This window comes from Podarcis filfolensis, assembly GCF_964270895.1.
Source record: "Podarcis filfolensis genome assembly, chromosome: Z".
NCBI classification, from domain to species: Eukaryota; Metazoa; Chordata; class Lepidosauria; order Squamata; family Lacertidae; genus Podarcis; species Podarcis filfolensis.
This window is the reverse complement of record NC_139617.1, coordinates 44,764,990-44,789,907: the sequence shown is the minus strand read 5'-3', so window position 1 is coordinate 44,789,907 and position 24,918 is coordinate 44,764,990. Positions and strand designations below refer to the sequence as shown.

Sequence of the window (24,918 nt, the reverse complement as noted above, 5' to 3'; positions counted from 1 at the left end):
CCATGGCACCATGGGGTACCTTGAAAGATGGTCATGGGTGCTGTGGGAAACACTGGCCTGTCCCTCTTTCCTTCCCTCCTTCTTCTGATGCCCTCTCATGTCTCTGCCTCCAAAAGGCTCGCACAGCTGTTTTTTGCAGCAGCCCTGGCTACAAGCTCCACAGGCAAACGGTACCTCTGCAGCTGGCCAGGGGGTGCTGGTTGCCAGGAGCTGAGGCGGCCTCGGAGTAAGCAAGCAAGCGGGTGAGGGAGCCCAGCCTGCCAATCCCCCAGCCCTTGCTGCTGGGAATGGACAGACAAGTCCAGGGGTAGCAGCAGCAGCTACCCGGAGGACTCCCAAGGAGAGGAGGCTGAGTGGGTGTTCAAAAAAGGGTGAGGGGCTGCCAGCTCTGCAGGCAAGGGATGACATAACTGGGCTCCTGAGCCCCACAGGGGAGCTGCAGAAAAAATGTAGTTGGTCAAGGGAGCTGTGGACTCAAAAAGGTCGAAAGCTTCTGCTCTAGATGGACAGAAGGTACGGCTCGGCAAAATGTATTTCCCTATGTTTATATGTAACAGAAAGAAAAAGTGTGCTATTTTATGCCTCTAGGGTGAATTGAAGTGGCTACTTTTTTCACAGCACCCAAAGGAAGAACCACATGAATTTAGGTGGGCTATTTTTTCCTTTTTGAGGGAGTGGAGGGGGAGCAGAGGAGGAGGAGTGGTACTGGGAAATGAAAACAACTGGGGAAGGACAGCGAAGGGCCAATGTGCATTTTTGGGAAGTGGGAAGCTTTATCTCACATGTTGAAGTTTTGAAAGAGAAAATTAAAATATTTTCTTGCAGGGAACACCCCCTCCTCCAATTTTCTGTGAAGTCAAACAGATTGACTTTCATGGAATCATCATTCAAATTAACATGCATAGTCAGATGTGTGCAGCCTTGTTTAGATTTCCTGTGTTCATTTTGTTTAAAATTTGTATGTGGAATTGACTTTACTTCACTGGAGTGGTCTAATCAGAGGAAAGAGGGACTCAGCTGGCTTTTGGGGTGCTGGGTAGGGGCTCACTCACTTCCTTTTAGGAAAATATGTAAGTTTGTGTTCATTGTTAGTGCTTCTGAAAGTGGACCCAATGAAATTAATAGAAGTAAATTGATCATGTATATTGATTTCAAAGGGTGTTTTCCTAGTAGGACTAACAGATACAACCCACAGTACTTAACACACCTGTCTGCAGCACATGTATGAATGGATGCTATTATTCCTTTGTTAGGGGCAGAACACACACATATATAAAATCTAGCCTTGTATCTTTTTGAATTATTATTGACACCAAAGCACATAGCTGAAGTACTGGGAGCAGGGAGATGGCAGTGAACTGTGATTTCAATAGGCATTTCAAGCGACACTGATTATTTTTATATACAGTTTGTAATGGTTGATTCAGCATTAATCTTCCCAAATATTTTAACTTCTCTAAAAATAAATCTGTCAGTTTAGATAGTAGGCAGAGAGGATAGAATATGGAACTCAGTCTAGATGGGCAACAAGCCATTGTGTCACTGAAGGGCTTTGGGCAAGTGGCCACTCTAAAAATGAGGATAACTAAGACCTACTTGACAAGGTTGTCATTAGGAGAAAGACAAATGAAAAAATGATGTTGCCCACTCTGTGCCTTGGGATACCATCTATAGATTAGTTCACTTGTCCGTCTTCATTCAGAGGACTCAGGAAGGTGTGACCTTCTTGCAAAACTTGGGATTCGCTGCTGCAGAATGAGGGCACTGGGATTCATATCACTATCACGGACTTTATGTGAATTCCCTTGTGACGCCTGCCTATTGCCAGTGGTTAAGTTATCAAAATCCGTATGGGTCTGGTTCAGGATACAATTTACCCAGCTTGCAAATGTTTTGGGGTATCACAAATCTAATGTTGTTTCCTTGGAAAGTTCTTGTCCAACCTATAGTCTGGAATGAGATTTTGTTCATCTGTGACCAGTCAGTTCACCCATGGAACACTAATCAATGCTCAGACAGAGCTGTACAAACAAACTTGAAAACTGTTTCTCAAAGACTGTGAAATGGTATAGTCCATGGATAAGGAACCTGTGGTCCTCCAGATATTTTTTTTGGGGGGGGGGTTGTAGCCAACTTTATTCTACTCCAAGTAGACCCATTGAAACTACAGGGCTAAGTTAATCATGTCCATAATTTTCAGTGTGTCTCGACTCCAACCCCCATCATCCATAACCATTGGCTATGCTGGCTAGTGGCTGATGGGTGATGGAGTCCAACAACATTTGGAGAACTGCAGGTTCCTTGGATCAAGTGTAGTCCCTGAAATACAGGCACAGAGCACTGCTCAGAAAACTCACATTCTTTGGTTGAAAAATCCTAGATTCATCCTCTCACCCCTTGCGCAATGTTCAGTTTCATTCTGTCAAGTGAATGGTTTCCTCCACATCTAGGGGATGTCTGATTCTTACTATGGGATGAATCAATACATATCAAAATAATATCTTTCCTTCTCCTCTCCTCCTCTCCTTCTTTTGCCTCCCCTTTCTCCAGCCCTCAAACCTTTTAGCTCTAGCCCTGGAAATGTCCCTGTGTATCTCTCCAGTGGCATAAGATGTGGTGAAGTTGCACAGTATTTCCCCTTTGTGTTCCTCCACAAGCCATTTCCCCATTGGTCTGCCTTTCCTGCCTGGACTTGGAACCTCACCTTTGTTGTGTTCCTGTGTTGTCGCTTAGGGAATTTGCCCGTTGGAAGGTGAGGAACACAGCCATCGAGCGGAGAGACCTGCTCCGCAATCCCGTCCCCCTGATGCCTGAGTTCCAGAGGAGCATCCGCCTGCTGGGCAGGAGGCCCACGACACAGCAGTTCATTGATACCATCATCAAAAAGTACGGCACACACATACTCATCTCTGCTACTTTGGGAGGTAGGTGGCAGTGAGGTTTGTACCTTTCCCACAAGGGTTTGGGATAGGAGGTTGGTGAATAAGGATGGGGGAGGATATTGATTGTGTTTGCATTCCAAAGTGAACTTAGCTGATTTTGCATTTCCTCAACATATGCACAAAACAAAACACAGGTATCCTATGAAATTCACACTGCTCCAGGCTTTGCAGCTCAGTTTTCCAACCAAATGATGTGTCTATTAAAGGAAAGTGTGTATAATTAGTGAAAATAACAAACAGAAAGGAATGTTACTAGTCAAAACTTTATACACAGTGTCCATAAGCAGGGAAAACTGTACTTATTATTAATTTTTATGAGAATACTGCTGTTTGTTTGTTTGTTTTTAAAAACTACATATTCAAGGGTGGGGGACCCACTGAGTTGGTTTGCCCTAGAAGACTGGTGGAATCCTGAATGCTCTGGGGGATTTTTCAGCTGACATGGCTGACACTCTTGTTGAGTCTCTTGTCTCACTGTGGAATGGTGAAATGTGTGGAGTCATTGACACAATTGCTCCTGAGTGCACTCATCATTGCTGTGGAGCACATAGGTCTCCTTGATATTCCTGTGACCAGTATGCCATGAAGCAGGAGGGTTGGTAGTAGAGTGCAGGTGGTATAGGACCCTGTCTAAACCTGACAAACATGAGTGAGGCTGCTTCACTGTGTCTACCACGTGGCAGTGCTGGCAGCACAGCAAGCCTACTTCTCTGTCACCATTGCATCCCCAATTAGCTGTCTTTGTCATGCTTGTTAGTGACATTTATTGAGAGAGAGAGAGAGAGAGAGAGAGAGAGAGAGGTGAGAGTATAACCCTGCTCATTCTCAATTTCTCAATGGCTTTTGATGTTGTTGACCACAGTATCCTTCTGGAGCATCTCAGGGAGGTGGGTGTTGGGGTCACTGTGCTTCTTCTTCTTCCACTCCCAGGGCCATTTGCAGCAAGCAGTTATAGGAGGCTACTGCTCAGCACCATGGGAAATCTGCAGTGTCCTACAAGGCTTTTCATTTAGAGAAAATGTGGGTTAGAAGTGACACGCTAGACATTTTTTAAAATTATGCATGGCATGGAGAAAGTGGGCAGAGAAAAGCTTTTCTGCTTCTCTTATAACACTGGATTCTGGAAGATTCAGGACAGGCAGAAAGAAAGAAAGTACTTCATCAGTCAGAGCATAGTTAAACTATGGAACTCACTCCTGCAGGAGATAGTGGTAGCCACCAACTCAAATGGCTTTAAAAGAGATTAGATGGATTCATGGAAGAGAAGGCTATTGATTGATGTGCCGCTGTGCTGAGAGATATTGATACTTCTGAATACCAGTTGCTGCAAACCACAGAAGAGGAAAGGTCCCTTCTGCTCAAGTCCTGCTTATTGACTTCCCACAGGCATTTGTGTGGTCATTGTGGGAACAATATGCTTCACTAGGTGACCTGATCAAGCAGGTTGTTCTTATGTTCTTAAGTGGTTTGTCTCACTCCAGCCAACTCATCCTGTGCATATCTACTCAGAAGTAAACTCTATCGAGTTCAATGGGACTTACTTCCAGGTAAACATGCATAACAAGGCTGGGGAACCTTGCTGAGACTGAGGGCCATATTCACAGATGTGCAGCCTTTTGAGGAGCCCTCATGCTGCTGTTGGAAAGGGCCAGATGCAGAAACAAGCAGAACAATGAATCTGACTCTTAACGTTGAACATGAAGTTATATTCCAGGCATGCAAAACCCAGAGGTTTCTTCACACATAGAAACACCCCTCTCCATTCTTGCAAGCAAGAGGCACTATTGCAGCACAAGGGCACATTCCAGCCATGCAAAAGCACTCAAGGGTGTGGCCTGTGGGAAGCAGGTGTGGCCTGTGGAGAGTCCTGAGGGGTAAACAGAGAAGCCTGAGGTTCCCTATCCCTATTGTTTAGATTGTTGCTTCAGGCTTCAATTCAGTTCACACTTGCCTGAGATTAAACTGCACTGAACACAGTGGCACTTTTCTGAACAAACAAGCAGATGATCTGACTGCGTGCCTTGAATTTACATGAGGGAGGGACTAGGGTTTGCTTCTTCATTTCACCTCCTACAACCAGCCAATTTTCTTTCCTTTTCCTTTTTTTTCCTTTCTTTTTATCTCCCTGGAAATTCCAAATAACACAGACCTTTTGACGGTGAAATATATTTTTAATTTTGTTCAGGCGCGATGGTGAATTATTCACCTTGGCTTGTTCGTGCTCCTGATTTTATGACACAACACTTTAAAATATGCACAGGCTTGTAACGAGAGCTGGCGATGGACAGCGGAGCTAAGCGTTCCATCAGCCCCCAGCACAGAACGCATGGGGAGGGAGAGCCGCCAGGGAAAGGCGCAAGAGGAATGAAAGATTTGTCTTGATGGCAGTAAAGAGGAGGATGAGGCAAAGGGACCCTCTGGGGAGCATGCATTGTTTATGAGCAGAAGTATTTTCCTATTTGGAGACTTCAGGTTCACACACACACACACACAGACACACACACACACACTTCCCCGATTCAACCAGAATATTCATACAACCTATTATCTCTTGACATTTGATAGCTCCTCTTTCTCATTGGGATAATGCAGACAACGTACTTACCCCCAAAGAGCTTGAAAACCACAACACTAGAAGGCATTTCAGTGCCAGCTTCTTAGTGCTGATGGGTACTAATGAAGCCCTAACTAATGATGGGTACTAATGAAACATTATTCTTTCTTTCTCAAGTCATAAGTCTTGTGCCATCCTTTGTTAGGGTGTAACATGGGGAGTTGGGTGGTTGAGTGCTCCTCTGTGTCTCATTGCCCTCATTGGTGTACGGACCATTGTGCTATGCTGGTGCTGTGCTCAGACCAGGGAGATCCAGGTTCAAGTCGCCGCCTGGCCGGGGAGCTCACTGGTTGACCTTGAACCACTCAGCCTAACCTACTTCATAGGGTCGTTCTGAGGATAAAATGGGGGTTGAGCCATGTATGCCATCTTGGATGAAAGGTTGGATATAATGTGATGAATAAAGAAACTCTTGAAAATTGAAAACCATTTGCCCATGATAAAGGTTCACACCTAGCATGTTCCCTGACCAATAATAATAATAATAATAATAATAATAATAATAATAATAATTTATTATTTATACCCCGCCCATCTGGCTGGGCCTCCCCAGCCACTCTGGGCGGCTTCCATAGGAACCAAAAATACAGTAAAATATCACACGTTAAAAACTTCCCTGAACAGGGCTGCCTTAAGATGTCTTCTGAATGTCAGGTAGTTGTTTATCGCTTTGACATCTGCTGGAAGGGCGTTCCACAGGGCGGGCGCCATTACCGAGAAGGCCCTCTGCCTGGTTCCCTGTAGCTTTGCTTCTCGCAATGAGGGAACCACCAGAAGGCCCTCGGCGCTGGACCTCAGCGTCCGGGCAGAATGATGGGGGTGGAGACGCTCCTTCAGGTATACTGGACCGAGGCCGTTTAGGGCTTTAAAGGTCAGCACCAACACTTTGAATTGTGCTCGGAAACGTACTGGGAGCCAATGTAGGTCTTTCAAGACCGGTGTTATATGGTCTCGGCAGCCGCCCCCAGTCACCAGTCTAGCTGCCGCATTCTGGATTAGTTGTAGTTTCCGAGTCACCTTCAAAGGTAGCCCCACGTAGAGTGCATTGCAGTAGTCCAAGCGGGAGATAACCAGAGCATGCACCACTCTGGTGAGACAGTCCGCAGGCAGATAGGGTCTCAGCCTACGTACCAGATGGAGCTGGTAAACAGCTGCCCTGGACACAGATTTGACCTGTGCCTCCATGGACAGCTGTGAGTCCAAAATGACTCCCAGGCTGCGCACCTGGTCCTTCAGGGGCACAGTTACCCCATTCAGGACCAGGGAATCCTCCACACCTGCCCGCCTCCTGTCCCCCCAAAATGGTACTTCTGTCTTGTCAGGATTCAACCTCAATCTGTTAGCCACCATCCATCCTCCAACCGCCTCCAGACACTCACACAGGACCTTCACCGCCTTCACTGGTTCTGATTTAAAAGAGAGGTAGAGCTGGGTATCATCCGCATACTGATGAACACCCAGCCCAAACCTCCTGATGATCTCTCCCAGCGGCTGCATGTAAATGTTGAAAAGCATGGGGGAGAGGACAGAACCCTGAGGCACCCCACAAGTGAGAGCCCAGGGGTCTGAACAGTCATCCCCCACCACCACTTTCTGAACACGGCCCAGGAGGAAGGAGCGGAACCACTGTATGACAGTGCCCCCAGCTCCCAGCCCCTCAAGACGGTCCAGAAGGATGTTATGGTCGATTGTATCAAATGCCGCTGAGAGATCCAGCAGAACTAGGAAACAGCTCTCACCTTTCTCCCTAGCCCGCCGGAGATCATCAACCAGTGTGACCAAGGCAGTTTCAGTCCCATGATGAGGCCTGAATCCCGACTGGAAGGGATCTATTGGCTTTCTATGTACAGAGTGGGGTTTTTTGGTGGCGGGGGCGGGGGGAGGGTGTTGTTTGGGATGTTGGAATATACTCAGTGAGTAATTATTTTTTTGTAAACACTATATAGGCCCAACATATTATTACTGTTCATCAGGTCAAAGAGAAGTGCAGACTTTGAACACTTTTACCCAACATGAAACTTTTCTGTGTGGATTGTTTTGTGTGTGTGTGGAGGGGTGAAGGGGTGGATTTGGAAGAGCATAGCATCATAGAAATCCTCACCTGCATGCAACCACATGTTGTATGATGCAACCACACTTGGAAAACCGAATACACTTTTGTTCACCACTGGCGTACAATAGTACAATTGATCAAATGATTGGAGCAACTCTCTTATGAATAAACGTTATGACATTTGGGGCATTTTAGCTCAGAAGAAAGGCGATTAAGGTGGGGAGACATGTATAAAGATGAAGGGAGGAGAACTGGTGTATAAAGTTTGCATGGGGTGGAGAAAGTGGATAGGCGTAGAGGATTTTCTCCCTTTCACATAATGCTGGAAACAAAGTCATCCAATGAAGTGGAATAGTAAGAGAACAAGACAGGTAAAAGGAAGTACTTCTTCACACAGCTTAAAGCAAATCCCATAGTACAGTTTTAAAAGGGGATTAAGCATATTCACAAATTCAATGGCTACTAGCGATGATGACTATACAGTGTCTCCATGTTTCTGAGTACTGGGTGCTGAGAATTTCAAGAGGGATGCAACCGTTGTGCTTGTGTCCTGCTTGGGGGGCTTCCCAAAGGCATCTGGCTGTCCACTTTGGGAACAGAGTGCTGGGCTAGATAGGATGTGGTGGGGAACAGGAGCCAAATACAGCCCTCTAAGTCTTTCTGTCTGTCCTTTGGGACTTCCCCAGTCCACACCCCCTTTTCCTAGGCCACACTGGCCGCCAGCCCTACTTTGTAGCCTTCTTGAACATTTCCCCCTGCCTGGGATGTGTTCTTGCTTGTCGGGGTGGGGTGGGGGTGGGGGGCGGAGAGAGAGAACTAGCCAAATGGTGCATTATTTGTTCCACCTACTTTTTGTCTGTGGTCCCACCCACCACTGTCAGGAAGCTTGCCCTGGAGGAAATGTGGGTCTTGGGCTGAAAAAGGTCACCACACCTGAGACAGGCCTTAGGTCTGATCCAACAGAGATCTTCTAGTGTTCTTAAGTGCTACAGAAAAGACAGTCCCCTCAGAGATAAGAACTAAGCCTCTAAGCTCTACAGTGAGTAATCTCTCACTGTTTTGCTGCCTTTGCATCAAAATGATGTCCACAGTTGCGACCAAAACAGTAACATTCAGGTGGAAGAGGGTGGTATCTTCCGACTAGTGGAAATACCAAGATTTGCAAAAGTACAAATATAGGAACTTAAGAAGCGGCCTTATGAGTCATACCATTGGTCCATCTAGCTTGGTATTGTCTACACTGGCTGACAGAGGGTCTCTAAGATTTCAAGACAGCCCTTCCCAGAGATACTGAGGCTCTACCACTGAGCTCAACCTGGGAGTGAGTTTTAGTTCAGATCTAATTTATCACACTGAGGATCACTGAGGACCTGCAGATCAACACACCATTACCTATGAATGACATCTCATCTCTCTGAAACTCATCAGTGAAATAGCTTGCCCTAAACTGGTTTCTGAAGCAGGGAGTCATCTGTCTATCTTGATAACCAGATAAAATTGGGGTGGGAAGGCAGAATGCAAAAGTGATACACTTTCAAGAACACTTTTGCCCATTCTAATATGCTTCAGATATTGTTGGACTCTAACTCCTAAGCAGCCACAGGAAGCATGGTCAACGGTCAGGGATCATAGAATCTTAGAGTTGGAAGGGACCCCAAGGGACATCTAGTCCAACCCCCTGCAATGCAGGAATTTCAGCTAAAGAGTCCATGACAGATGGCCATCCATCCTCTCTTTAAAAACCTCCAAGGAAAGAGAATCCACCACCTGTCATAGGAGTCTGCGCCACTGCTGAACAGCTCTTACTGTTAGAAAGTTTTCCCGAATGTTTAGACGGAATCCCATTTCTTGAAACTTGAAGCCATTGGTTCGAGTCCTACCCTCCAGAGCAGGAGAAAACAAGCTCCCTCCTCCATGTGACAGCCCTTAATATAGTTGAAGGTGGCTATCATATCTCCTCTCAGTCTCCTCTTTTCCAGGTAACATACTCAGCTCCTTCAAGCACTCCTCGTAAGGCTTAGTGTCCAAAACCTTGATCATCTTGGTTGCCCTCCTCTGCACCCGTTCCAACTTGTCAACATCCTTCTTAAATTGTGGTGCCCAGAATTGAACACAGTATTCCAGGTGTGGTCTGACTAAGGCAGAATAGGATGATAGGAGTTGTAGTTGAAGAATAGCACAGCTTCCCCTTCTCTGTCTTATATGTTCACATTCTCCATATCAGGACTCCAGCACCTCATTCTGTTACATGAGTAGACCAGATGCTTATGCAAGTCTAGCAGCTCCAGGTTAGATTACTGCAACATGTTGCATGTAGGACTGCCTCTGAAGACTGTCCAGAAACTTGAGGTGGTGCAGAATTCAGCAGCCTGGTTGCTCACCAGGACAATAAAGAGCATATAAAATCCAGTCCTGGCCTGACAGCACTGTCTGCTAATTAGGTTCCAGGCCCAATTCAAAGTGCTGGTTTTGACCTATAAAACCTTAAACAGCTCAGAACCACAATACCTCAAGGACTCTCCTTCTCCCCAACCTGGACCCTCCAATCATCATCAGAGGCCCTTTTTAGTGTGCTTCCTCTGCATGAGGTCTGGAGAGCACAACATTAGAACAGGCCTTTTCTGTGGTGGCTTCCTGTTTGTGGAATGTTCTCTCCAGGGAGGCGCACCTGGCACCTAAAGTTATGTAATATTCTTCTTTCCCCAGACCTAACTAAATAATCTAGGACCTTTAAACTATGGGCAGAGGCGGGGGGGGGGGTGTATTGTTATTGTTCGTTACTATGGTATGGTATTTTCGGGGGGGGGGGGATATGAGCTGAGATAACCCTCCAGTGTTTGATCTGTGACAGCATCTCTGTGTATGCATGTCATAACTTGATGGTAAGCCTGATTCTTCTGGTGGGGCTCAAACCTAATCAGAAAATCAAGGAATGTAGAAATGTGCACAGCCATAGTCTTATCCTCTGTTGCCACCTGCTTAACACCTGAGTTCTGGAAACACCCAGTCCAGTCCCTGATGTAGACCATTGGACTAAATTAGAGCTTGTGTTAATTGTGTGGATGCAATTAATGTGCTTTTTTCTTTCCTTGTGCAGATAGTGGCTGAGGGGAAGCCTGAGCAACCACGGGACCATGGATGTGTGTGTGTAGAGGGTCATTTTTCAGCCAAAATAAGACTCCCTTAGTAGCTTAGAAGAATCAGTAATAATAGGTCGCAGCAAGACATGACAGAAAAGGAAGGGGAGATTGGGAGGGAGAAGGAAAAACAACCACACTTGTGTCTCTTCCAGCCTGTTGCTATTTTCAAGTGGGATTTAATCACAAAATGGGATTTAATCACAAATCCAAGTTGCACAATTATAGGTGATTGGGAGGTCTTGTGCAACAACCATACTTTCCCGAAAGATTAGACTTCTGGGGATAAGGAGAGCAGCCGGAAAATGCACTGAGAAGTGTGGGACAACACTTGCTTTGATGCTACATCATCCAGCCTCATTGTATACAGATAAGAAAGAAAAGTAATTAAATCGCCAACACCATCTAATCTCCTTGAGTGGATGAAAGTTCAATAAACAGGACACCTGGAAGCATCTTAAAACACTAGCTCTTAATTGCAGAAGTCTTCGAATTGTTCTTTAAGTTCCATGGTCATGGCAAATATCACCTCTCTGAGGCTGCTACTTGCATATCAAGGAAACCTCTTCATTGGCAGCAACAAGGGCTTCCCAGAAGCGGAAAGTGTGCAACAAGATTAGGGAGGTCTCATTTGTTGCAGCATGTCTGGCCCTCCCAGCCTAATTCTGATCTGTCCCAGTGCCAATCCCTTTGTCCCAGTGCCAGTAAAAGGCCCTGTCCTCTTTTTGTTTCTGTACAAAAGAAGAAGTAGAAGTAAAGAGAGAATGTGCTAGGCAGTTCCTTGGACTGCATCTGCTTGAGGATGGAGTGGGCAGAGCTGAAAGCTAATTTTCAGGGAATGCCCTGAAGGGAAGATGACTTTGAACACTGCGTCTGCTTAATAAATGAGAAATTAGAACTTAATAATGCAGAAAAAATCTATTAACCCTTCTTGATTACTGTTGCTGGCTCTTTCCAGGGAGGTGATGTGTTGCTCTTTTCCTCCCTTCCTCGAACATATCCACCCATGCTTTTTGCAGGTGAAAATGGGCATGCTCACAATTGTGACACCACTTCTTTCATCCCAGTGACTGCTACTCCATAGTAGCTCTGTGCATGTCGCCTCCCCCAATTTGATTTAGGACCTGATTTGGTGCTACAGAGCAGCCCTGATCTGACCTGGGATGGTTTGGGGTACACTTGGCATCAGATCTATATGAGGAAATAGGCGTGCATATGTATAACTTAAGTTTGGAAAAAAATCTCTCTCTGTGTGTGTTTGTGTGTGTGTACGTATTGCCAAGACAACACTCCTAGCCCTAATTGTGCTATTGTTCTGCAGACACTGTGCCAATGTTGTCAAGCACATATAAGTACTAGAAGCCTTTACTTTTTAAATAGAAGCAGAGATCCTCCATGTGTCCTTTGTCAGGTTTCACAAAATCCCATGCACTTTCCACATCACCCTAGATTCTTCCTAGTGTTCGAAATGATGATTTTGTTGCTTATGGTTTAAAACAACATCGATGAAGAGAATGTAAAATGGCAGGCTTGCACTGAGATGTGAAGCTGTCCTTATGGTTCTTTTTCATACTTTGGGTGTCAGTGATGTGGCAACACTTTTACACCTACTCCTTATCATCACCGTAATTCTTCTCCTTCTCACCAATCTCTTCCTTCTCCTTCCTCCTCCTTTCTTATTCCTCCTCCCCCTCTTCTTCCTCTTCCTCGCATTCATGCTTTCTTCTTTTCCCTGCTAGGAGAGGAGGCTTTGACCATGTACATGGATAAAAGCCGACTCGATCGAAAGTCGGGCAATGCCTCCCAAAGTGTCGAGTCCCTTCACCAGCTCGCCTCCTCCTATTTCTTGGACCGGGATGGAACTATGAGGCGCCTTCATGAGATCCAGATCTCTACCGGAGCAATCAAGGTATGGCTTTGGTTGCATGTGTTCACTGAGCCTGAGGAAACTGGATTTAAAGAGAGTGAGGGTACTGATGTTGTGATGGAAAGGGACAGCATCACAGCATTTAGGAGGCATTTTGTTGCAGGTAAGGATTGGGGAGAATTTTGATTCATTTTGCCTTTAAAGCTGAAACTACTTGATTTTCTCTTCCTCAAACGATAAATGATTTTAAACACATACATCCTTTGAAATTCTTTCTTCTCTTAAATTTGTGATGCACTTCCCTAACTAAATAATGTGTGCAAAAATGTATTAACTATTAGAAAGTGTGCATATACATTATAATTTGAATGCAAGGAGAAATGTGCATGATTTTTATTAATTAAATTTATATACCATCCAAAGATCACAGGGCGGTTCACTGTATAGAAACACAAAATATATAAAACAACCGCTGCAGCAGCAACAAAACAAAATCCTCCCCCCCAAAAAAAAACATTTTAAAAGCCATAGATTATTTAATTAGCCAAAGGCCTGGGAGAAGTGGAATATTACATAACTTTAGATGCCAGGTGAGCGCCCCCCCCCCCCAGGGACAGCATTCCACAAAGAGGAAGCCACCACAGAAAAGGCTTGTTCTCATGTTGTCACCCTCTTGTGGAGGAGGCATTAAAAAGAAGGGCTTTAGATAATGTTCAGGGTCCAGGTCAGTACATGTTATGTTGCTGATGAAATGTCATGAGGACTTTTCATATATAAAGAATTGGGAACTGGTGCAGAAATGTAAATAGCTGAACTTGAGATTGGAAAAATGAGAAATTGAGGGAAAGGGTTTATTGTGCATAATAAACAAAAAGGCTGTGTTGACCACTCAAAGTGTTAGGAGGAGGAGGGTGGGAGATGCCCACTCCTTTGGGCGTAAGGTGTTGCTGCTGGTGGTGATGATGTGTTTGTTCCAAATGCTGTCCTTCCAAAGTGTTGCTGTGTAGCATCAGTCCAAAACATTTGGAAGGAGTAGAAGCTCCACCACCACCACAGGCAAGGCAAAAATAAAAATAAGGGGCAAAGGAACTGTTGCCACTATCACCACCAATTAGAACACAACATCCATTTTCTTTTCTTTCTCTTTTTAAAACAATTTGCTTCCTCCCAAAAATCAGCCCCTGCACAGATAGGTGCCCAAACCCACGAAAGTTAAGCCAACAGTTTTCTTCTCAGAACGAAACAAAACCTAATGAAGAATGGTTGAGGAGTTGGGTATGTATAGCCTGGAGGAGAGGAGATTGAGAAGGGATATGCTAGTCATCTTCAAATACCTGAAGGGCTATCACACTGAAGATGGAATAGGCTTGTTTTCTCTTGCTCCAGAGGGCAGGACTCAGACCAATGGATTCAAATGATAAGAAAGGAAATTCTAACTATACATTAGGAAGAACTTGCTGACAGTTGGAGCTGCTCGGCAGTGGAATGGAAAATGATGGGCTCTTATTTATTGGATGTTTTAAAACAGGTTGGATGGCCATCTGCCAGGAATTCAGCTGTGATTACTGCATTTCAGGGGGTTGGACTAGATGTCACTTGGGGATCCCTGCCACACTTTTAGCCTTTTTTAAAAATGTGCTGGTAATGCATACCCTTGAGTACCCCCAGAAAAAACCCCGCTGGCTGTTGCCCATAGGGTATGGAAGAGCAGAAGGCAGGAAGGCCAACAGTTGGTGGAACCAGAGTCACTGATAGACAGAGCCAACTAATTCAACTTTTGTCCCCATCCTCTTTCTTGCTGAGTTCTACAAGGGATTTAGGAGGACAAGGAGGTGCCACCCCACCCCCCTGGTTTGGTTGTAAGCAGGCAGGCAGGTGTGGACTAGTTGGCAGTGCCCTATCTGCCCTAATGAACCAGACCCTGCAGCTTCTGAGTATGTCAAGTTCAGCTCTAGTCAACACCTCACAAAACCCAACCAGGCAAATCACCACAGAAGCTGCTGAAGTGATAGGAGGTGGAGAGGAGCGTATTTGCACACACACACACACACACAGAGAGAGAGAGAGAGAGAGAGAGAGAGAGAGAGAGAGAGAGAGAGAGAGAGAGAGGAGCTCACACAATGGTAACTGTTGTTTCTGTCCAGCCTTTTATGCTGCACAATTTAGCTTGGAAGTCTTTTCACAGGCTCTCAGGTGTATCAGCAACAAGAGCTGACAATAGGACTGGACAATACTTTTCCAGATACAGGTGGTCAGGGATGCAGAACAAGGCACGGGAGAGTAGCAGCGGAGGGGCACTGACAAAAGAAGCAGAAATGGGCCTTCAGACAAAGACCTTTTCAATCTGTGAAAGCAATCTACTGATACTGGATGAATGGAGCAGGGGGGCGGGGAGAAAAGAAGTCACATTCCCCAAGCAAAGGTCTAATTAAGCTATTACAGGCTGCAATCCCCTCCCCCCCAAAAAAACCCCACCACTGGAAGTTGCCTTGCAATTTTTTTGCATTTATATCCTACCTTTTCTCCGAGAAGTTCAAGGTGGTGCACATGGTTCTCTGCCTTCTCATTTATTCCCCACAACAACCCTGTGAGCATCCCAACCCACACCCAGACCAACCCACACCTGGACCAACAAGGACAAATGACTGGGTTTTAATTCTTTGTTGGCAAAGCACTCAGTTACATTGGCTCCCAACATGCAAGTGCTATACAACACTCTTCGCTAGCTAGCTGCCTAGGCAAACTTTGAGGGTTCCTCCTCAACAGCTGTTCAGACTACTCTCGTCACTTTAAGCTCCTCCTCAAGTGTGGAAGCAATGGGGAAGAGGAATTCCCCAGGGGATTCTGGAAACATGACCCCCTCATAGAGAAATTCATGGTGTGTAGAAAGTGAACAGATTTTTCCCCCCTCCCTCCCATATAACATGAGCTGAATGAATGTTGTGAAATTTAGAAAGGACTCTTAAACGAAAGAACTTTACAGAGGGCAGAGTTAAATTGTGGTTCTCTCTCCTACACATGGCAGTGATGGCCACCAACTTGGAAGGCTTTAAAAGAAGATAAGGCAAATTCTTTGAGTAAAAAAAAAAATATTGATGGGTACAAGCCACCATGGCAAGGCTCTCCCTTCACAACTGGAGGCACTAAATGCCTCTGAGTACCAGTTTCTTGGAATCACAAATGCAGAGACAACTCTTGCCCTCAAGTAATGCATGAGGACTTCCATTAGATATGCATTTGGCCATCATGAGAACAGAGTGGTAGACCATATGGGCCTTTTGTTCTGATCCAACAAGCTCTACTTACATACCATTCCCTAGTCTTTACATACTGTTGGCAAAGGAAATGATTTTGCTTGCTTTCTTTTTAAAATCTCTGCTGCATTAGGTAACCGAAACACGGACAGGCCCATTGGGCTGTAACAGTTACGACAATCTGGACTCTGTGAGTTCTGTCCTTCTGCAAAGCGCTGAGAGCAAACTCCACTTACAAGGTAAGGGAAGAAAGGAGTTGGACTTACTGGCGCCAGTTCCTCTGATCTCCATTCCATTCCCTCTCTAGGATGTTCCATGACTTTTTCCTGAAGTTTTGTAGAATTGAATGAAAATTCCCCACCCTGAATTCACTGCCCTGTTCACATGGAGTAAAAGGGCAATTTCAGTGATATTTTTGCAGGTATTCACCACATTTTTCAGGGGGGACTTAGGTGGAAAATCTGTGATATTTTATGTTTCTTTTTTAAAACTTTGACTACATATACCCTATACATTTAAGGCACCCCTTAAAAAAAGTTCATGGGAACTGTAATTTGCCAAGGGTGCTGGGAATTGTGGCTTTGAGTGGTAAACTATAGTTCCCATGACTCGGATGTGTGTATTTCAAATGTATGGTGCTTATGCAACCTTTGTTTTGCTTCTGCCCCCCCCCAAACACTGGCCCTCAGAACAATACTACTTCATCATACACCCTACTCATACATTCTGTGAACCCAAATAATCTAAACTAGGAACCTTTAAGCCCAGCCATATTCTGTTTTTCCTTCTCTTTCTTTGCTGATGCATGTTTCTCGTCCTTTTACTTGTGATAATATAAGGAAAGCTGTGGATGGAATCACTCTTCTCACCGGTCAAGGAATGCAAAGGCAGTGGGACAACTGACACCTAACATGATCTTACTTTGAAATATTTGGTTTAGGGTGCAGCCAAAACTATCTTTGTGCTGGGCTTGGGTGGTGGTGGTGGATTGAGCCAAGGTGCCCTTCCATCCAGTTCTGCTGGCCTCTGTCTTTGAAATGATGCCACCATCACTTCACTAATGTGGAGCTCCTCCTTCCACCTGCCTAACATGTAGGCTGATGGAAGTGCCACTGGCTGGTTCCCCAGCAGCAAGAGTCCATGGAAACTCTTGAAACAGAGCATTTTGGCAAGGGTTGACATAAGATGGTGGCATAGGACCTTGATGTGCAATGATCTGCCTGCCCTGCTTTGCCCTGGAGTCCAAGCCAGCATTGCCAGTGGTCAGGGATGATGGGATTTTGCATCCAACCACCTGGAGGGTACAGGTTCTCTGTCCTGAACGATAATAATGATAACATTCCCAGCCAAAAGTTCTAGCCAGAAGCATTCCAAAGCCAGAAGCATCCAGTGTGGGGTTTTATATCCAAGGGTACTCTCTGCAAAATAATTTAACTGAGCCTGGTTGACTCAGTCAATGAGATTAAGGGGAGGGTGTGTGATAAAGCAACACTGAAGCATACAATGAGGATGGTGGTGATTTAAAGTCATGAGTGGGGCTCCTGTGGCCTTCCAGCTGTTGTTGGGTTCCATCTCCTTTCGGCCCCAGCAAGCATAGCTAATAGCTCAGGATTATGGGAACTGTAGCCCAACTCTGATGCCATCTTCCAATACTGACCACAGATACGCTGAAGCACAGCTTGGTTAAAGCCTTAATGAATCTACTATAAAAGATCCCTTGCCAATGGTTGCCATCCCTACCACATATGTTAGAGCTGAGAAGGAATTCTGTTTGAGATCCTGGGAGACTATTGCTCCTCAGAGTAGCAGGAGAAAGGGATGAAGCTCAGTGGTTTACATGCAGAATGTTTCAGGTGAAAGAACAGGTAGGGCTTGAAGAGATCCCTGCCTGCAGTCCTGAAGAGCTACTGTCAGTCAGTCTAAACAAGACTGCATGCCCGTAGTAGTACTGCATGGCAACTCCCATCATCTCTGGCCATTAAACTCCCAGTATACCTGAAGGAGCGTCTCCACCCCCATCGTTCTGCCCAGACACTGAGGACCAGCGCCAAGGGCCTTCTGGTGGTTCCCTCACTGCAAGAAGCAAAGCTACAGTGAACGAGGCAGAGGGCCTTCTCAGTAGTGGCGCCTGCCCTGTGGAACGCCCTGCCATCAGATGTCAAAGAGATAAACAACTACCTGACATTTAGAATACATCTGAAGGCAGCCCTGTTTAGGGAAGTTTTTAATGTGTGACATTTTAATGTATTTTTAATCTTTGTTGGAAGCCTCCCAGAGTGGCTGGGGAGACCCAGCCAGATGGGTGAGATACAAATAATAAATTATTGCTATTATTGTTATTATGTTGACTGGGGATGATGGGAGCTGGAGCTCAACAACATATAGAGGATACTATGTGGGCTACCCTAAGTGTGGACTGGTCTAGATAGATCCTACCCTTGCTAGCAGCTTCCTATGTCCCTACAGCTGTGCTAGATTGACCAACGTGATGTCATTCTGGTTGTGATGGTCCTTTCTCCTCCTTTCCTCTTCCTTATAGACTCTTGCAACTCAGCACAGTAAGTGGTATCTTGGAGACGTTGCTCTTTCCCCTAAACTGTCCTTCAAGCCACAACAGATTACTGATTTGTGACAGTGGTTTGTGCTTGGCTGCTAATCAGATCAGAGGAGACACATTACCTGTGGCCCTGTAAATAATGCTTAATGAGCTCTTGCAAAGCAGCTGGAGAAGAAAGTCAAAGATCTTAGCTAATTATTCTGAGAGCCACCTTCTCGATTGTAGTGGGGGAGAGAGAGAGAGAGGAGGAGGGTAAGGCTAAAGCGTAGTTTTAAAGGTCACAGATACCGTATTTTTCGCACCATAGGACGCACTTTTCCCCTCCTAAAAAGAAAGGGAAAATGTGTGTGCGTTCTATGGAGCGAATGCAGGGGGGAGGAAGGCAGGAAAAGCCCCCAAGAGCTGCACACAAGCTCCGTGCGCTCTTGCGGGCTTTTCCACAGGAGGGAGAAGGGACTGACTGGCCGCATCAGTCCCTTCTCCTACCTCCCAGAAAAGCCAGGAGAAGCCGCGATCTCTTTAAAGGATCCCCCCACCTCCCAGTAAAGCCAGGAAAGCCCTGCGCAGCGTCTCCCGGCAAGGAGAGGCTGCACGGGGCTATGGAGTCTATAGCCCCACGCAGCCTTTCCTGGCAAGGAGAGGCTGCACGGGGCTAAAGGGGAAGGCAAAACAGCGAGCGGGATCCATCCCGCTTGCTGCTTTGGCTTGCTCCATAGCTGCGCGCAACCCCTCCGGCAAGGAGAGGCTGCACGGGGCTATGGAGTCTTTAGCCCCACGCAGCCTTTCCTGGCAAGGAGAGGCTGCACGGGGCTAAAGGGGAAGGCAAAACAGCGAGCGGGATCCATCCCGCTTGCTGCTTTGGCTTGCTCCATAGCTGCGCGTAACCCCTCCGGCAAGGAGAGGCTGCACGGGGCTATGGAGTCTTTAGCCCCACGCAGCCTTTCCTGGCAAGGAGAGGCTGCACGGGGCTAAAGGGGAAGCCAAAACAGCGAGCGGGATCCATCCTGCTCGCTGCCTTGGCTTGTGCCATAGCCTCGCGCAACCGCTCCAGCAGGGAGAGGTTGTGCGCAGCCTGTACGCTGCTCTTTGGGGATGGGGGAAATTTTTTTTTCTTGATTTCCCCCCCTAAAAACTGGGTGCGCCCTATGGTCCGGTGCGCCCTATGGTGCGAAAAATACGGTATATTGTAAGGCACCCATCCTATTCTCCCTGCTAAGTAACCACTTCTAGTCTTGCTCATACGAAGCTATCTGATAACTGAGTTACACCACTGGCCCATCTTGACTAGTGCTGCTAACAATGACATTCTGAAACCTTTTTTCAGTCCTGATGCCTTAACCAGGAGTTCGACATGGGATCTTTGTCATGTTAAGCACACTCTTCCCCCCTCACTCCCAACATTGCCTGCTATTGTCTTTGCACAGCACTGAATTAAACTATGCAATTAACTTCTTCAGGATGTAGTGCTGGCTACCAAAGTTGTTGTTGATGATGATGATTTCAACAATTTATATACTGCTTAATCATAGTCATCTCCAATAGGATTCAATAAATTCATGGAGGATAAGGCTATCAGTTGCTGCTAGCCATTGTGGTTTATGTTCTCCCTCCACTTTTGGAGGCAGCATGAGAAACACAAATGAGGGAGGGGGGTTGTTGCACTTGGCTTCTGGGAGGAATCTGTTTGGCCGTTATCATAAAAGAATGTTGGAGTAGGTGGGCCTTTGTTCTGACCCAGTAGAGGTCTTCTTATGCTCCCTTTCTGTTCTGTGTTGCAGTGGCTCCTTGGTGATCTCTGGCAATGGCCTTTCCCAACCCATCTCTGCTCCTGAGATCCTTAGCTGGAGATGCTAGCCCTCCCACTTTTGAATGTAGGGAGGGAGATGAGACACTTGGACAATTCTCTTAACTCAAAAACTTCCCATCTTGCTCATCAAGGGAAAGGATTGTAGCTTAGTCATCTTTGTGATATCTTAGTTTTCTATGTGCAGGTAGGTTATAAACTGAGGGAAAAATTAAATGAAGACGAAAAGCTAAAAAGAGTCTTGTGGAATCAGACCAAAGGCTAATTTCAAGTAGGAAGAAACTGTGTATCCCCAGATGTTGTTAGACTACACTTTCACTCATCCCAGCCATTAGCTTGGTCTGGCTGGAGCTGCTGTCCACTAGCATCTGAAATCATAACTGTAGTGGTTGCAATCATGGCAGTTAGCCATAGCAAGTATGTTAAGAATAAAGAGAGGATGAATGATAGTATGAATGACTACAGCAGCAACCCACTCAGCCCTTGTTTGGATTACACTGTGAATCAAGACTGCCAGTTTGGATTCCTTTTGTTATTACTAAAGAGCAGTGTGGTCGTATGATACCATCAATTGGGTTGTCAGGTTTCAGGGTTAGATCTGAAGGCTTGACCTTCTCTGGGTCTCAGTGGGGAGCAGTTAGATTTCATGGTGATGTGTTTGAGTCAAATGGGGCAGTTTTTGTTGGGCTTTGGAGTATTTGCCATTCTTCACACCCTCCAGAGACACCAAACTCACAGCTTAAATTCTAGCAAAATTGGGTTGAAGCAATGGCACTTGCTAGAAGGGCAATGTTCTGTCCCGAGGAGCAGAGTCACCTCTTTTAGGGTAAAGTCAAGATAGATTAGGCAGGATCACAAAAGGCCCCAAACCCTGGCCTTTCAGGACCCTGAACAAATCACTGGCACATGCTGGCTAGGAACTCGCCGAAGGACAGTTATCTCTGCACCACTCCTAGGCCTAATAAAGGTTAGCTGGTCTGGACCTGATGTTAACCCTGCCCTTGCTGTTTCCCAAAGGGTCATTGCCTGATTCTGTAGCAGCTGGCTCTGATATTGTTAAAATGGATTGTTAAAATGCTTTCTGGATTGTAGGATTTTGACAAAGTATTGCCCTCTAGCCTGGAAGCTCCTGGAGTGGGGGGGGGGCAGACAATGGCTCCCCACATGATTCATCCTTTCCTTCTGAGTCTTCTTTGAGCCGGGGGGGGGGATTGAAACTAGAGTGCATGGCACCCAGGTGCCACTATTGTTGTTGCTGATTCATTTAATCGTGTCTGACTCTTTATGACCCCATGGACCAGAGCACGCCAGGCACTCCTGTCTTCCACTGCCTCCCACAGCTTGTCAAACTCATGTTTATAGCGTCGAGAACACTGTCCAACCATCTCGTCGTCTGTCGTCCCCTTCTCTTTCCCAACATCAGGGTCTTTTCCAGGGAGTCTTCTCTTTTCATGAGGTGGCCAAAGTATTGGAGCCTCAGCTTCAGGATCTGTCCTTCCAGTGAGCACTCAGGGCTGATTTCCTTCAGAATGGATCAGTTTGATCTTCTTGCAGTCCATGGGACTCTCAAGAGTCTCCTCCCACACCATAATTCAAAAGCATCAATCCTTCGGTGATCAGCCTTCTTTATGGTCCAGCTCTCACTTCCATACATCACTACTGGGAAAACCATAGCTTTAACTATATGGACCTTTGTCAGCAAGGTGATGTCTCTGCTTTTTAAGATGCTGTCTAGGTTTGTCATTGCTTTTCTCCCAAGAAGCAGGTGTCTTTTAATTTTGTGACTGCTGTCACCATCTGCAGTGATCATGGAGCCCAAGAAAGTAAAATCTCTCACTGCCTCCATTTCTTCCCCTTCTGTTTGCCAAGAGGTGATGGGACCAGTGGCCATGATCTTAGGTTTTTTTTGATGTTGAGCTTCAGACCATATTTTTCGCTCTCCTCTTTCACCCTCATTAAAAGGTTCTTTAATTCCCCCTATTAGGCGCTGCTGAAATCCTTCCTGACACAACCAAGATCCTAATGTACCCTAATCTACTAGGTCCCAGACCTTGCCCCCATGACTCAAAGTCTCAGCTGAATCTGTGGGGAATATTTGGAATAATAGAAACTCTTTGGGCATTCTATAGTATATTACAGGTTTCATTAACCAGCTTGAGGACTGCCTCTTCCTTTATGCTCCTGTTGCATAATGCCAAATGCTACAAAGAAGTGTTACACTCAGAGATTTTGTCCATGTTTTAAAGGCAATGGTATTGTTCTTGTACTATAAGCATTAGTATTATTACATTTATATCCCACCATTCCTCCAAGGAAATTGGGGTTGTACACATGGTTCTCCCTATTTTATTCTTTGTGACAATCCTGTGAGGCAGGTTAGGCTGAGAGGTGGTGACTGGTTTGAGGTTACCCAGGGAGCTTCATGGCTAAGTGCAGATTTGAACCCTGCTCTTCCAGGTCTTAGTCCAGCACTCTAACCATTGTACTACAGTGTCTTCCATCAGCCCTAACTCCCATCAGCCCCAGCCAGCATGGCAAATGGTCAGTGATGATGTGAGTTAAGTCCAGTGACATTGGGTGGATAGCATGCTGGCTCACCCTGTTATGCTGCTTCCTTGAGGTGCCTTTCTAAGCTAACTTGCCTAGTGCTGTTTTGCTGATGCTGAATCTATAAGTTCTCAAAATGTGGAGGGGGGGGGGGTAGGGAAGGAGGGAGATGGGGAGAGAGAGAAGAGATGGAAGCTACTTAAGGATTATAACTCCCAGCTCAATTCAGTAGGATCTGCAGGTGCTAGACATGTCCTTTTCTTATGAGGAAGAAAGGGAAAAGATCGTGACCTGAATCTGCTGCCACGGCCCTCCCCTTTCCTGCTGTGTCCCATATATCATTCCTATTGACTGCAGTGCTATGTTTATCCTCTCTGACAGCTGCCACTGCTCCCCTCTTGCTTGAAAATTGGGTCAGACAAAACTGGGTGATTCACTGCCATTGGGCAAGGAGTTCTAATCTGGACAGGCAGCCCAGAAGAAAGTGGCCTGTTTTCTATGAATCATTATGACCAATATGAACAAGCGGGTCCTGCAACAAAATGTTGCAGCATTTTCTCACCTCCTTATCAGAGAGCTTCTGTTCAGGGTTCCAGCCAGCTAGATTCTCCAGTCTGAAGATCTTGTTGTTTTCTATAACTTCTTCAAACACTACAGTTAAACCAACTGTGCTGATACCTCCCTCCTGTTCTTTGGTGCCCACATTCCTGGTGGCACTCATCACCAGAACTTGCTATTGGAGAGATCATAATTATCTGCATCTGGCTCTCCATCTGAAGAGCTCATAGAGCCATCCCATTTTTATCCTCATAACAACCCTGTAAGGTAGGTTTGTGTGAGAAAGTATCACCCCTGGTGCATTGGTGGCTTGTGTTGGTTGGAAATGCTAGGGTTAGAATTCCTACCTGCTGAATTCTGTGGGGGGCAACACTGAGACTAAGGAAGAGGAGGCTGTCAGTCAGAGCGACCCTCCTACACAGGTTGTTAGGTAGGAAGGCAGGCAGGCAGGCAGGCGAGAGGGAAGTGCTGGCTGAGGGCAGACTGCAATTGATAGGGCAGTGACCCATTTGCCATATGGCCCAGCCTCTACTGCCTTGCAGTCAGGATTTGAACCTCAGCCTTTCTTATCCTCACTACATAGCATCTCTGTTCTATTCTACCTACCTCTGCCTCATGCACTGCTGAGCATCTGTCAGATTCTGTAGCAGCTACTATATAAGTACTATATATGAGTACTATATAAGGCATTTTATTTATGTATTTATTTTAAAATTGTGCTCCTTTCATCCTTTTTAACCCCCTTCTTCACTGGCTATTTGTGTCCTGGCTGCACTTACAGTAGCCATGGTCCCTATTCGTGTTGGGTGCCCTTTCTGCTCAGTTTTTACCTACTTTTGTCTTCTTCTTCTTTTCATCTCTCCCCCCCACCCACCCACCCAAGATGCTAGACTGAGGGGGCGAACTATTGCCCTCACTCTGATTTGGCTTCAGGCAGCATGGAGGCCAAATTATTGCTGGCATGCAGAGGAGCGAGTTGCTCCACTTTGTCCTCGCAGCAACTCTGCAAGACTGAGAAATAATAACTAGCAGCTACACAGAATCATAATGGAGCCAAATCAGACTGAAGGCAAACATGTCTGCTCTTCTTCTGGGTGAGATAATGGGGTCCCCTGCAGGAGCTGGACATTTATTTACTAAGTTAAAATCCCACCTTTCCTCTAGAAAACTCAAGCTACCCGGTTCTCCCTCTCTCTTTTTATCATTGCAATGACCCTGTGAAAGCAGGTGAGATGGTGAGATGGTGACTGGTCCAAGGCCACTCAGTTAGTTTTCTCTCCAAGTGGGGATTTGATACTGGTTTCCCAGTCCAGCACATTAATCAGTAAGTGGGATGAACACATAAGTCCCATTCACAGCCTGCCTGCACTCATGAAAATTTAAAAAATGGGAAGTGGACTGTTCACAGACAGCAAACATGGTTGTGAATTTTGCCTGGCCAGGGGTGGGGTGGATTTCGGCTGAGCCTTTTCCAGGTAAGGTTTTTGCCAACCTCTCTAGGTCACTAAAGTAACCCCTCCCAGGGACAGGACTCAAACTCTAGGATGCACCCACAACTGCCCTCTCCTTTTTGCCCAGCTCCATC

The 24,918-nt window shown here is 46.0% G+C and overlaps 1 protein-coding gene across 2 annotated transcripts in view; it reads left to right on the top strand.

The window, feature by feature from the left end:
• Nucleotides 1-24,918, top strand: part of BRINP1 (BMP/retinoic acid inducible neural specific 1) — a 116,099-nt gene that overhangs the window by 73,425 nt on the left and 17,756 nt on the right. For both annotated transcript variants that reach the window (XM_083597284.1, XM_083597285.1), the window contains exons 3-5: nt 2,734-2,924; nt 12,486-12,655; nt 16,001-16,106. In XM_083597284.1, coding sequence (XP_083453410.1) covers nt 2,734-2,924; nt 12,486-12,655; nt 16,001-16,106 — 467 coding nt within the window. The remainder of the gene's footprint in view (nt 1-2,733; nt 2,925-12,485; nt 12,656-16,000; nt 16,107-24,918) is intronic.